The 14,512-nt window shown below is 35.5% G+C and overlaps 2 protein-coding genes across 2 annotated transcripts; one reads left to right on the top strand and one right to left on the bottom strand.

Moving 5' to 3' along the window:
* Positions 1–6: 6 nt before the first annotated feature.
* LOC111411741 (protein RAE1) lies at positions 7–6,957 on the top strand. The gene is made up of 9 exons (XM_023042325.1): positions 7–20; positions 119–312; positions 2,386–2,527; positions 4,066–4,146; positions 5,079–5,207; positions 6,066–6,143; positions 6,231–6,302; positions 6,605–6,685; positions 6,778–6,957. The coding sequence occupies exons 2-9, from the start codon at positions 188–190 to the stop codon at positions 6,826–6,828; spliced, it is 759 nt and encodes a 252-aa protein (XP_022898093.1). The 5' UTR covers positions 7–20; positions 119–187; the 3' UTR covers positions 6,829–6,957.
* Positions 6,958–7,390: 433 nt separating this feature from the next.
* LOC111411740 (BRASSINOSTEROID INSENSITIVE 1-associated receptor kinase 1-like) lies at positions 7,391–14,236 on the bottom strand. The gene is made up of 11 exons (XM_023042324.1): positions 13,714–14,236; positions 13,006–13,138; positions 12,837–12,908; positions 11,919–12,062; positions 11,420–11,491; positions 11,243–11,314; positions 11,072–11,154; positions 10,537–10,668; positions 10,114–10,455; positions 8,428–8,822; positions 7,391–7,984 (listed from the first exon to the last, which is right to left on the bottom strand). Exons 1-11 carry the CDS (start codon positions 13,826–13,828, stop codon positions 7,667–7,669), a joined length of 1,878 nt encoding a protein of 625 aa, XP_022898092.1. The 5' UTR covers positions 13,829–14,236; the 3' UTR covers positions 7,391–7,666.
* Between the last annotated feature and the right edge of the window lie 276 nt (positions 14,237–14,512).

The following is a 14,512-nucleotide window of genomic DNA, read 5'->3' as shown; positions in this document are numbered from 1 at the left end:
CGATATCACACGAGCAGCCGGTAAAATGTCTACTTTTGTAAACCTTACAATGGTACTTCATTTATATTCGGTTGAATTTGCATGATCAATTGCTAAATTATCGTTTTATGTTTGCAAGGTGTTATGCTCAACTTGGAAGGATGATGGGACAACTGTCTTCTCTGGAGGCTGTGACAAGCAAGTTAAGATGTGGCCATTGTTGTCTGGCGGCCAACCTGTAACAGTGGCCATGCATGATGCTCCTGTCAAAGAAATTGCTTGGGTCCCAGAAATGAGTCTCTTAGTAACAGGAAGTTGGGATAAGACCCTAAGGTGCGTTTGGCCTTAATAGCCATTGTAGTTACAATATAAGGCCATATACTTATACATACTTTACACATATATGCATATGTACTTGCTTATATTTACTATCAGCACTGCATAAAAAGTTGTTAATAAATCAGAATTTGAGGGGCATAAAAATCACATACAATTGCAAGAAAATTTCGGCATTCCCACAGAACCCCTATTGCTGATGTTATATCCTGACAAAGGATTCCAGAAATGAGGCATCTTTAAATTATTTTTATGAAGTTATAGACATGGAGGTGCAATTTTAACTTTTGGCTTCCTATAAATGCATGATATGTGGCTTTTGGTTTCGTTTATGTTTGTTTGCGTAGCACATACTATCAAAGCATAATTACATATTACATAGACAGTGACTCATCATTATCTGTTATTGAAGTGCAATATTTGTATTTATAACTATCTCTTAAGTTTCATGGAATGGGCCTTCAATTACGGCAGGCATTGTATGCAATATTAGATGTCCTTTCTGCTCAGTAATGATTAGTTTTTTTTTTTTTTGGTCCTGAATACTGTTTTCTGATGTCTTTATGATTTAGTAGAACTGCATCTCTGCTATCTTCATTATCTGGAGTTTATCTAGTTTCATTACATGTACTTTACAACATTTCATGGGGTAGCAATCTTTCCCCGACATAAATTTGCATTTAATTTAGGGAAAATTGTAGACATGATACCAAACCTTTCATTTAGTAGCAGACTTAGCCCAAACCTTTCATTTGTGATAGGTACCAACCTCTAAAAAAATCGTAGCTCAAGTCCAAAAGGACTGTCTTCGTCAATTTGACCTTAGAAACTTTCAATTGATTCCAGAAATTAAAAATCTAATAATTTCTTCCAAATAAGGTGGTGGCTCAAAATTGGAAGTGCATTTTTTGATGAATTGGTTGGTAGGATTGACACCATAGGGGCTTTAGATGATTCAGAATTCAACGGTGGTGGTGCCATGCCGTGGGTCCCGCTAGAAGTGGCTGAATTGTGGATCTTGGAATTTTGCACCAATCGCAAGTTTGGTGCTCAAATTCGATGGAATTTCTTCGACAGTTGGCCCCCCTACCCATTGTCGATTGGCCTTGAATTAGATGTTGGCTGGTCGAATTTGGTGGATTAAGGTTGTGGGACCCTTCAATTGAAATAGAGGAGCAGCTGTGCAATGTTTTGGCCGGTGCGCAATTCCCAAGGAGCAGCTGCTGCATTGTTTTAGTCAAAAATTGTTCCATGAAGTTGGTCGTCGTGCATAGGTGGATAAACAGGTGGTGGTCTGCAACCATCAAATTGATCGGAGGTGGTGCATTTTGGAAGTAGGCCGTGTGCAGCCCTTGATGAATTTTCATTGATTACTTCCTCATTTGGTAATGTTTGAGTGGTTGGTTTGTTGGAGTGTGTTGAGGGGGTTAAACCGCCAGTATGAGGGGCATTTTCCGGTGGCTTAGGTGGCGGGTTGAGGGTGGTTTGAAGGTGGTGAGGGGGTTTGGGAAGAAGGAGATGGGGGTGGATTGTGATTTTATTTTTTATTTTTAATTTATTAGGAGAAATTTGTAATGTTCAAAATACTCTTAGCTTATTTGGGAGAAATTATTAAATTTTTTATTTTTGGGGTCAACTGGCGGTTTCTAAGGTCAAACCGACGGAAACTATCATTTTGGACTTGAGCTGCGATTTTTTTAAGGGTTTGGTACCATGGCTGCAATTTTCCCTTTAATTTAATGAATCAAGTCACCAACCAGCCTTTCTTAGATCTCTATTCACATGCGTATTAAGGTATCTTTTCTTTATGGCTTTGACAATTTACTTCCGCAAGCTTTCTTCCACATATATATGATATTATCAATATCTCCTATGTGACATTTCCTCTTTGTTCCCTGTTCAATTATGCACCAGTCTGATTTATTTTATCTCTAACCCATTTTGCATTAACATTTGATAGCAAAGTACATTTTATTCGGTAATGAGGTGTAATCTTATCTCTAACCCATTTTGCATTAACATTTGATAGCAAAGTACATTTTATTCGGTAATGAGGTGTAATCTTATCAGGTATTGGGATTTGAGACAACCAAATCCAGCTCATGTCCAACAACTTCCTGAACGCTGCTATGCACTTACAGTCAGACACCCTCTTATGGTCGTTGGCACTGCTGATAGAAATCTTATAGTTTTCAACTTGCAGAACCCTCAGGTATTCTTTTTCCTTTATAAAGTATGCTGAAACTATTAATTTGTTTCAAGAAGTGGATTATACATCTGTAACAAATGTCGGCTTGTAATATATACCTTAGGAAAATATATCAGGCAGAAGCTACCTAACAATGAAGGTGTAAGCTGGAGATTTAAACCAAATAGAAATCCTCTTTTAATAAGTTTCTGTTCTGGAAAAGAGAGCCATTATTGACTCAACAATTTCCCATCGGTCATTTATCTTTTGTAATCGTTCCTTGCATTGGATGTCAGACTATATTCGATCTACTTTTGGGTGACCAATATTAGAGTTTTGGAAACTAAATAAGCATTGAAGTAGCATATTTTTTTAAATTGTTTAAAAAAACAGTCTCGTATAATAATTTAAGGGATGGAAACCTTTTGAAAAGGGAACAAAAAACAATAGCAGTTGCAAGCTGGAAAATGGAGGAAGAGAAGTTTTAGCTTCATACTTCACAAAATATTTTAATTTATCTAAGGATGCCACTATTAATGAAAGCAACCATCCTCTTGAGTATCCCTTTGTCGTTTGGTAAGAACTAATTTTTGGGCAGTACTTTCTTTGAATATGCAGGAAAAAACGTTTCTAGATCAAATCAAATAATAATTATAATATTTTTTTGACAAGTCACATAATGCACTAGCGAAGAAGAGGTTTTATACCCCTTTCTTGCTCTGCTATATAAGCAATATGGGACATAGATGAATGATAAAATTTTGTATCTTGGTTGGTGTTTGGAGCTTATAGTATCAAAGAAGGAGAAATCTCAGTTAAGTGCTCCTTCAGCATAAGCTATAATTGTTAAATTTCTTAAGAGGTTTGGTGGCGCAAAGATTGTCATTATAAAGACTGATGAACTCATTTAGAGAGGATAAAAGGTGGTTTTGTTGTCAAGTATCCAAACTAGTGACAGAAATGGAAGTCTCTTAGTTATATTAATCGAATGCTTTCCTTGTCTTTGTCGATGTTTGCTTTGAGAATAATTGGTATAGTCACATAAATAAGCCTCTCACAAATGGTTGATGAAACATTAACTTCCACCTGTCAAATGATCGTCTGTCTTCTTTCACTGTAAGACCATAGCTCGTTGCATTTTTCTGTAATGTTGCCAGATCAGCAACATTGCAATAATAGAAGTGCATTGTTTGGTACTATCAGGATAGGCACGTGTTTTGTTGAAATGCTGCCTTATTTCAGTATTATATCTTTTTTTTTCTTCCTTTTGTATCTCACCAGTGGATTGTGAGAATATGGGCGCTGAACTTCATGTATATTTCTAGCATTCCCTGCCCGATCCATGACAATAATTCCAGTTTGTGATTCATGGGGCGTGTTGTTCATTGAAACATGATGGAGTACTCTTCCTTAAATTCTCTGTGTCTTCTCTTTCTGACATTTTCTGCAACATTTTATCGATTGAATGCCAATAGACTTTCTAAAATTATTAGCTATTTTATTTTATTTTATTTTATTTATGTCATCATTGCATGGTTAATTGCTTTTTTGGGATAAGACAGACTGAGTTCAAGAGAGTTATTTCACCCTTGAAGTACCAGACAAGGTGTTTAGCTGCTTTCCCGGATCAGCAAGGTTTCTTAGTAAGTTCTCTCCAACTCTCTGTGACTTAAGATTATTCAGTGGATTATATTTTGTCTGCTCCAGTATTTTGTTATGAGTCATTCTTATCTAGTATTGGTTACAAATGTTTTGCTAGCTTAATTTACATGTAGCATCTCAAGTTGACTATGTGTTGATACTTGTAGATTTTAAAATATTTGTTATTCAAATCATAATTGAAGGGATCTTGCTTGGTTACAGTTGGATTGGGCGTTCAACAGGAACGAGTAGTCGAGTACTGACATTATTAATGATGATAAACTGAAACTCTGGGATATTTTGTATGCATATTTGAGATTGTCTGGTGTTTGATTGATAAGAACTGAATGAACAGTGAAGTAGAAATTCTAAATAATTTGGATGAATATATTTGTTGTCAAGGATTGCGATGAAGTCTTGTATGTACTTCTTTGGCAAACTTCCTTCTGAATCGAGTATGTGCAGTGAAAGAGCAAGCACACTGACTGCTTAACCTACCCAAGTTCTACCTCACAGGGTGTAAAATAAACAGTTCGAAGATTCGGATATTTCCACACTCATCTCTTGTACTTACAAAAGGAAATGCAGAGGGAGACCCCTGCACTATGGCAGCCCTAAGAGAAGACTTCATTGTCTATTAATCTCTTTGCTGCTATTTGCTTTCTGTCTTCCATGCAGTATTACAGGGTTAATATTTAACATGATTACACTTGTGGTTGTTTTTGCCTCTTTGGTTTGTGAAGAACTGATTCTCTGTTTTCTTATTTTGCTTATGTGGAGAAATGTTCCTAATTCGTCTTAAATATCTAAATATGTAGAAGAAAAGGATGCATGGAATCATATGATTATTTCATCTCCAATGGCATCGATATTATTATGTTATAGGTGCAGTGAATTTCTGATTATAATGTGACATTTAGCATCGTTCTTGTAGGTTGGCTCAATTGAAGGAAGAGTTGGGGTACATCATATTGATGATTCACAGCAAAGTAAAAACTTTACTTTCAAATGCCATAGAGAAGGCAATGACATTTACTCTGTCAACTCGTTGGATTTCCACCCTGTAAGATATTTCATTTTAAATTATGTCAATGGAGCTTGATATATTGTCATTCCTCTTGCTCCCATCCTCCCATTTATTTTTTCCTTCCTTTTTCTTTATTTCATTTTCATTCTTCTGAGTGTTTGTATGTGATGTGGTGGGAGGGAAATTGTTTGCAGCTTAAAACTTTCGAGCATTCCTGATTCTGGATTTTTCTTCTGTCTTCTTGAGTTTATGTCCGTGAACATATATTGAATATATCTGAATTTTACGATGCTCCATAGACAGTGATTTAATATTTTTTAGCTCTTCATTAAATTTGATGTTAAGCTTAGCTTGTTAAATGGGAAGAGAAACTTGAAGGAATCATGGAATGACACTAGAGTTCTTCATGAGGAAATTTTTTTTTTTTTTTGACGCACTATCTAAATAAATCACCTCGTTAAGTTTATACTTGAACTAAAAGCATCATTATTTTGCTTTGCATTTTTAGCATTTTATCATATCAGCAAATGAGATGAAAAATCATGAGATGGAATCTCTTAACTGCCTCTTGTTACCTGGAGAGTCAATCTATTTTTCTTCAAATGTGAATTGAGTGAGCTTGCTAATATGTGATAACATCAAGAATTTGTGGGTGAAAATAGTTATTTTTCATTGTCAAAGATCTCGTCTTAAATACGTGGCTAATAGCACTTCTGAAAATTTTTCTACCAGTTTGGCTTTTATGTTAAGAGGTTTTTACTCCCTGATATTCTCATTGAATGCTTCCTAAACCAACGTTGCAGGAATTTTTTTTGTCATTATGCTAAAAACATCGATAGAATTTGTGTTTTCTTTATTGATGACCTGGTTCTTATATTCTATGCCTTGTCTCAGGTACATCACACATTTGCAACATCTGGATCTGATGGAGCCTTCAACTTTTGGGACAAAGACAGCAAACAGAGGCTTAAGGTATTATGGAATCCTTCTTAAATCTTGAAAATGCTTGCAGTTATCTGTTTATTCTAAATCGCATTGCTTGGCATGCTCATTTCTTAGGCTATGGCAAGGTGCGGTCAGCCTATACCTTCCAGCGCTTTCAACAATGATGGCTCCATTTTCGCATATTCGGTGAGTATTTAACGGGTGTTCATCATTTTTTTAGTCATTGTAGGGACTGCTATTTCTTTGAGAAGAATGTTGTGGTTGGAAAGATGTGGCGACGTTACGTCCGTGATTACTTTTTACTTCCAATACAATCGAGCTTGAGGAAGTTCTTACAATTTTCTGGATGCTGAACTTTTTGTCACTACAATAGATTTCATTTATCTTTCTCTATGTGGCTAACCTAATATTTCACATGAATTACTTGGCTATCCTAACTCCAAAATCTTCTTTTTCTGAAAATTTTGCTGGAATTTTTTTGTTTTCAGGTCTGTTATGATTGGAGCAAGGGTGCAGAAAATCACAACCCTGCAACAGCAAAAACATACATTTACTTGCATTTGCCACAGGTCCTTGTTTTGTTTGAAAATGTTCTCCTGTCGACATTAGAGCTCCATCGTGGTCTAAATTCTGAACACGCTATATTTGGTTGGTTGTGCAGGAGTCTGAAGTCAAAGGCAAACCGAGGATTGGAGCCGGTGGTCGGAAGTAGTATCTTTTGGAGAATGTGGTTTTGTTAATTCTAGAACAAATCAAGCTTTTGAGTTCAAATCTTATCTATGAAATTTCATATATTAGACCTTTATAAAAGAAAATTGTATTCGGCTCATGTCTTTTTTTTTATTCTTTTTTTCACTAAAGTTTCTACTTTTAGGATGTTTGATTGATATTTTTTTCATAGAAAATATTTTTTAAAGATTGATCACATGACAAATTTTTATTTTACAAACAAATCACTCCCTCACACATGCACATTTATCCCTCTCTTATTTATCCACCAATAAAAGATGGAGAAGTATAACATTTTTTGAGTTGAAAATTAAATCAATCAAACACATTTAATTAATGATTTTTATGCAACTAAATCTTCTTTTCTTTATATGTAAATTCCTTCCATGTAACTAAACGCGCCCTAAATGTTGTACGAGAACGTTTTGGAATCTTCATACCCGGACTAGCATTTCTTTAGTTGATAATGGTGCACTTAAAGAAAGGAATCTCTTGAGAAATAGAGCAAGGATAAGCGTTCTGAAAGAATAAATAAGCATATGCCATTCCTTGGTCGCAACAGATCTGCCATTTTTTTTTCTTTTATGATTTCACTATTCAATAATACATAAAAATACATTTCTGGTGTGATTAACTTGCACATGAACATATCAAATGGTGTCCTACAAGCATCCCTGCATCATCAAAATTCTGAAACATGATATCAACTGGAAACTGAACAAAAATCGAAAAATAGATTTGAGGATCATTTACAGAGATGACAATTATCAATCAAATACAGAGGATCTCCATGAGTTTTTGATCGTAGAACCACAGGAAGATTATCTTGGCCCTGATAATTCATCGGGTCGGATATTGGAAGTGGAGTCGGCAACTATCCAGTCCGTATTCGGATGGTAGGTGTGATTGAACTCTTGACGGAACATCTCTTCCTTCTGCCACTCCTCCCACCTCTCAGCCAAGCCATCACCTTCAAGCATCCTGACAACATCTGACATTTTGGGACGTTCCATAGGGGAACTTTGCGTGCAAAGCAAAGCCACTTGAATTAGTTGCTCCACCTCATCCTCAATATAATTGCCCTGAAGGTCTGCATCGACTAAAGTTTCCAATTTTTTCTGCTTTAGGAGTTCCTTAACCTGAAATTCAAGTCCAGAAATAAATGATATGACAAATCCTAAAGGGAAACCATGCAAAAACACGAAGTGCATATTTTGCTGGCAGTATTAAACAAGATCCAACAGTTTTATGAACAATATTTGAGCTTTTTTCTTCCTCTAGTGTCCAATTGGGTACATTCCATTCTACCAAACAAGCCATAAAGGACTTTAGGTATATTTTAAGCGAGCTTCGTTGAGCATAAGAACATAATAGAGCACTGTAATTTTTTCTATCCATTTCAAGGTTCGATATTGAATCCTACACAAGAAGCTCTTAAGGAAGTGCAAAAAGATAATTATTTTATGCAACATAATAGTGAATAATCCTACACAAGAAGCTCTTAAGGAAGTACAAAAAGATAATTATTTTATGCAACATAATAGTGAATAACAAGCAGCCTAGACAAAATGATAGTGCTCACCCAATCCAGTAACATCACATCGTCATCATTGGCAAGACGAGCCAGATCGAAAGCTCTTTGCCCAGTAATGAGCTCAAGAAGCATGACTCCATATCCAAAAACATCAGTTTTCTCTGAAGATTTACCAGTGGAGAGGTACTCGGGAGCTATATGACCAATAGTGCCACGTACAGCCGTGGTAACATGAGTATCCTTGTAGTCCATGAGTTTGGCCAGCCCAAAGTCACCAACTACTGCTTCAAAGTCTTCATCCAACAATATGTTGGCAGCTTTTACATCACGGTGAATGATCTTAGGATCACAATGATCGTGCAAATAAGCAAGCCCCCTTGCAGCTCCCAAGGCTATGCGCTTTCTTATTGGCCAATCAAGTGGGGGTTGTGATTCGGATCGCTCTATAATAATGCATTATTAAGCTATTAGAAAATAAATAACAAAAAAAATTATAAAGCAGAGCGTTTCCAGATACTACACATCAACTATCAACGTGGCAAGTTAATGTGCAGCTGCATTGTAAGATCCATTTGACGATATAACAAATGAAAAATAAAATTTTGTCAACAACCACATTTGCCCCGACTCTAATGGACCACTTGCCATCCACCAAAACCACTATCATTATCAAACCAAAGATGTCCAACAATCGGTTTTACCAAATCATTGTGATGAATTGTCATTCCTTTCACACACACATTTTCAAATCTGCTTATTAATTTTGTCTGTGTAATCATGGCAAAGCTTGGTTGCTGTTGCATGTTGTAGTATGATATAACCGGCAAGGGTTGATGGTGGCAGAAGCAGATTCGCATTGAAAATTGGTAACAAGTTTCTGTGAGAAAAAGAAAAAATGACAAGGAATGGAAGGAAATTACTCTGGAAAGACACAAAGAAAATGAGCAAGTAACGAGTGCGAGGCATCTGGCAAAGAGTTAGTACCCCTTTCTACATCAATAATACTGTCAAACAACAAGACATCTTATTTGTTGAAATTTGTTGTGTGGACAGGAATTAAGACTTTGGATTTACTCCATCGCCACAACTTAAAAACTGTGGAAACCAGAAGTCAAGTCATCATAATTACACAAAGGGCAATAGATCACTAGTGTTGAGTGTCACTATCACTCTATCTTCAAATAAACAAGTTAGTTAAATTCACAACAAAGCAGCTAATACATCTATTCTATTTTTTCCCCTACATGAGAATGACATGCTGACAACAGTAGAGTGGCGTGAATCATTTCTTACATTTAACTAGTGAAGAATTTATGATAGTTTACCCCCATAATGAATATGATTGTCAGATGCATAAACCAAATCGAATTCAGCTACTTTGGATGATACATGTAGTTTACTTACATAATATAATTAATTACTTAAAATTAACTTGTAGCTAGCATCTCATGTAGGGAATTCCTTAGTACTCTAGATCATGATTGCAATATTAATTATTTTCCAGATTTAGGTTCTCATCATAAATTAAAGTAAGAACATCATTTCCACTAACAAATCTCTTTTAGTCCTCATAAATCAAATTGTTGCTTCAATCAATATCATGCTTATAAAATAATTCATTGCTTAAACTACAAAACATAATTAACATTATAATCAGCAATCAAAACATATGCACAAAACATACATATATGACTCGGTTAAATAAGAAATATATGAAAATATAACAAGCTCTACCTCTTAAGCATGATGCTACACTTCCATTAGCCATGTAAGGGTAAACAAGCAATCGCTCTGTTGGTGTCATGCAAAAGCCACGTAACCGAAGGAGATTTCGATGCACAGCCATGCTGATCATTTCTACTTCTGTTTGAAACTGCAGCTCTCCACCTTGTGTACGTTCTTCTTTTAGTCTTTTCACTGCCACAAGAGAACCATCTGCTAACCGTCCTTTATAAACCTTACCAAATCCACCCCTACCCAGAATATTTCTGTTGCTAAAATTATCTGTTGCAACTTGGAGTTCACGCAAAGAAAATCTTTTGAGCTGGCCTAAATGGACTTCTGGATCCTCCTCAGCTGCAAATGAATAGAAGATAATTAAGAACACATCATACAAAATAATTATGATAAATTAATGCCCTCTTTAGGTTCACTAACCAGGAACATCAAAGAAATGAACTGGTGGCTTCCTTCTTCGGTACCAAGCCAGCGCGATCGCAGGAACAGCAAAGAGAAGAGCCGCTCCAGCGGCAACCCCTCCTGCAATGGCCCCAGTTGCACTGTTGCCAACTGTAGCACTAATCAATAGATTAGTATGTGACGTATGAATGAATAAATAAATGGTGAAATGTGAGTTTGACAGTAAATGAAAAATAATCCTTTACCTTCCCAGAGTCAAAAATTTTCAACACAAAACAATTAAAAAAATGGGATGAGCTTTGAGGTGATCATTAAAATAATATAAAATTCTAAGCTTCTGAAAAACAGGAGAACAAAATTATTACATATATCAGTAACTATATTGGATACTCCCGCTAGTTAATGAGAAAGCATGTCCGACTTCTGACCACTATTGTATCATATTTTACTAGATCATACGAGCAAGGCTTATCTTCTTAATATGCTATTGCCATGTGATGCGCACGGAAAATAAAATGTTGCGAAAAATGGAAATCGTAAAGAATTGACGAACCTCGCGATGAAGATGGACCCGTCGGTGGAAGTGGAGGTGGTGGAGATACGGGAGGAGCTATCAGTTTAGGATTATTGTTGAAACTGGAAGGCAGGAACTTGACGGTCAGAATAAGACCTTGATGAGTGACTTAGTCTACTATGGAAAAAGATGGAAGTAATTGTATTAAACCTGATAGGAGTGAAAAGTTGAAAGGAGCCATTGACCGGAACCGTCCCTGACAAATCGTTATTTGACAGATCACTGTATTTATACATGAAAATGATTATTAATAATTAGTCAGCCAAAAAACAAGAAGCAAAGAAAAACCACCAGTGACAAAAGAAAATTCATCAATTCTCTACTTACAGGACTTGAAGTGAAATGACGGTCGTCAGAGACAAAGGAATAGTTCCAGTCAAACTGTTATTGTTAAGTCTCCTAAGTAGTCCATAAACACACATAATTAGGTTTAAAAGAATCCATGAAATTAATATCACAAAAATACAGTTTCTCCTGAAAATTTCTCAATAATTAGTAGTTGAACTTAATGAGAGGGAGATACTGCGTTAATAACTTCTTCAAATATAATCCGTCTATGAGGCCTTAATATTGTATGAGATGAAAGGTTTAAGCATTGTTCCAAATTTGTTTTAGCAATTTTCAATAAATAGAGGAAAAATTACTTTGAAAGGAAAAAAATATAGGAAAAAGAATTAAGAATCCTACTCTAAATGTTCATATTGGGGCTCTCAAAAACAACTATCTAAGGCCAATTTGTAACCTCTCTCTGGCAAAAACTTTAGATAAAGAAAGGGAAAGAAAGCCATAAAATATTTAGCTAAGAAACAGAAGGTGTATCACGTACAGGAAGCGTAATCTCTGAAGCTGACCCAGGGTCACCGGGATGGAACCAGTTAAACTGTTCAAATAAAGATCCAAGCTCACCAAGTTTGTTAAGTTCCCAAGATCATTTGGAATTCTTCCACTTATGTTGTTACTATAAAGTTCCCTGCAAAATGCATATAAAAAAGGGAGAGGGCACAAAGGTTAAGATGATAATATGTAAACAAATATTACGCCTACGGGAACAAGCAACTTGCAAAAATTATAAGTGCATATCAATAGTCATGTAAATCTAAGGTCTCTTGAATGTCCAATGAGTGACATAGTCAATATTCTGACTACAAAGCAACGAAGAAAATGCTTAACAGGCTAACAGCAATGCAATTCACAAAATTAATATATTTCTAAATATATAATTAAAGCAAATTTATTGCTTGTCCTTCGCATCATCTTTTTAGGAAAAGGGCAAAGTACTGGAAATTAAACCTTTTTTAGCATTTTTTTACAGTATCAGTAATCAAAGAAGATAACATGTCTGTAAAGAGATAAACATGTGATCTTTGAGTAACTGAATAGAAAATGAACTAAATATTAACAGCTTTCAAAATAATAAAACATACATTCATCCACAGAACCTTGCAGTAGAGTCAGCATCTAATAGGAAATTAATATGTCATTGTGAGGGAAATCTCCTAAATAGATAAAATTCCATGAAACAGATTGGAACAACAAACAAGTTGTGTCCTCAGTGACTTACATGCTCCTTTCAGACCAACAAATATATATAAAATACACAATTATTTCATTCCTCATCTGTTGATCGAGAAAATATATCACATGAATGCATAGTAAGGTGACACAGATAACATGTAAACAAATTAACAAAAAAGTAGTCGAAAAATGTCAATTAAGTGATTTTGTTTTGCAAAGGATGACTTACAGGTATTGCAAATATGGGAGCTGACCAAGCTGCGGAACCAGTTGACCGGACAAATTTGCATTGCCTAGATCACTGAGCACAAAGAAAATATTTTCAAAAACAGGAGGATCATGTTAATTCTACAAAGCACCTCGTGTAGCTATTTATGGAATGGACAAAGCAGTCTCACACTCTAGTAACACTATTGTCATTGTTGCATGTAACATGAAACCAAGTGCACGGATTGACAAGTGTCGCATCCCAACTCTGAAGAACATTGTTAGGATCGGCCAAGTTTGTCTTAAATGCATTCAAGGCATCACCTGTCACACGTAAATCAATTAGCAAATATCGAGGACCATTTATTTTACAAATTCAAGTAAAGCAACGACCAAACAAATCAACAATTATTCGGAAAGCCAACAAATATGAGTTAACTACTTTGTAATAATAAGCGTCAGAGGCACCACTGTCTGTTTTAAATTAATGTTGTAAACAAGAGTATCGCAAGTGGGAGGAATAAACATAATAGCCATCGAGTCCCGACCCTGCTCTTTTCTTCATTGTCATAATGTACAAGTCAACAATTAAACTTACCAGAACAGAACAAAAGGAGAGAATTATCCCAAGTAATGGCTAATATAAAATGGCACTCTTTCATTAGCTCCTAAATAAATCCTGGCGAATTCCCCAGTTTTGTAATAGTAAAGTTACAATAATATATCCCCGTAAATAAAACAGAAACTTCATGGGTCTTCAAACCGTGATTTGAGTTTACAATAAACAAGAAACGGGCTTGAAACAAATCAATTCACAATATAATTAAACTCAATTCAAGTCAACAGGCAATTGATACATCCAAATCACTTCAATTGAAATACAAAGCAGATGAACAGACCTTCAGCGTTGGCAGAAACCCGAGAAAATCGCGAAATCCCGATAATTAAGCAGAAAAAACCCAAGATTGAGATCGCAGATACCGACCGATCCATTAACATTTGACCCCAACCCATCACCTATAAACCTAGATTCTCCATTAAAAACCTATGTTTCGCCACTACTGTACTGAACTAATGCTAAATAACCACCGACCTCCACCTCAAAACCTACCGAGAAAGTCAACCTTCGCTACAATATCTCAAAACCCTAATCCAAAACTCGATCTGAAGAAGCTAAAATCAAAAGTCAAAGAAATAGTAATTTGTCAGCAAACGTGAATAAAATGGACATTAAAACTTATTATGTCAATTTTTTGCGGAAATTAAAAGCATGCAAGCGGAGAAATGGAGAGGGTTTTTTCTGGTAAAAATTGATTTATTAATAGTATATTATTATTGAGGGGTTGAGTGTTTAACGGTCAGTGAAATGGAATCGGGTGAAGTCATTGCAGAGGAAGGAACGCATAAGTCAAAAATCTCTCTCTACTTATTTTCTCTCTCTACTTAATTTTCTCTTACCTCCACTGTCAGTACCAGTTGTATTGAATAATGTATATTAAATTGAGACCAACTGGAATTTATGTTTTCTTTATTATTGCTAAAAATGAAAATTTCTTAAAGGCAACCTGTTCAGACGTATTTTACACAAACCCTGTTTGGCTTATCTCAAAAGTTGCATAAACTTATTTGTAACAAACTTTCACATCCTTTGTTATTATTTTTTTTGACAGAAATAAATCACTTCTACCGAAAAGCCTC

Source organism: Olea europaea, chromosome 16 (assembly GCF_002742605.1).
Source record: "Olea europaea var. sylvestris chromosome 16, O_europaea_v1, whole genome shotgun sequence".
Taxonomy (NCBI): Eukaryota; Viridiplantae; Streptophyta; class Magnoliopsida; order Lamiales; family Oleaceae; genus Olea; species Olea europaea.
Note: the sequence above shows the minus strand (reverse complement) of the source record. Positions and strands in the feature narration are given on the sequence as shown.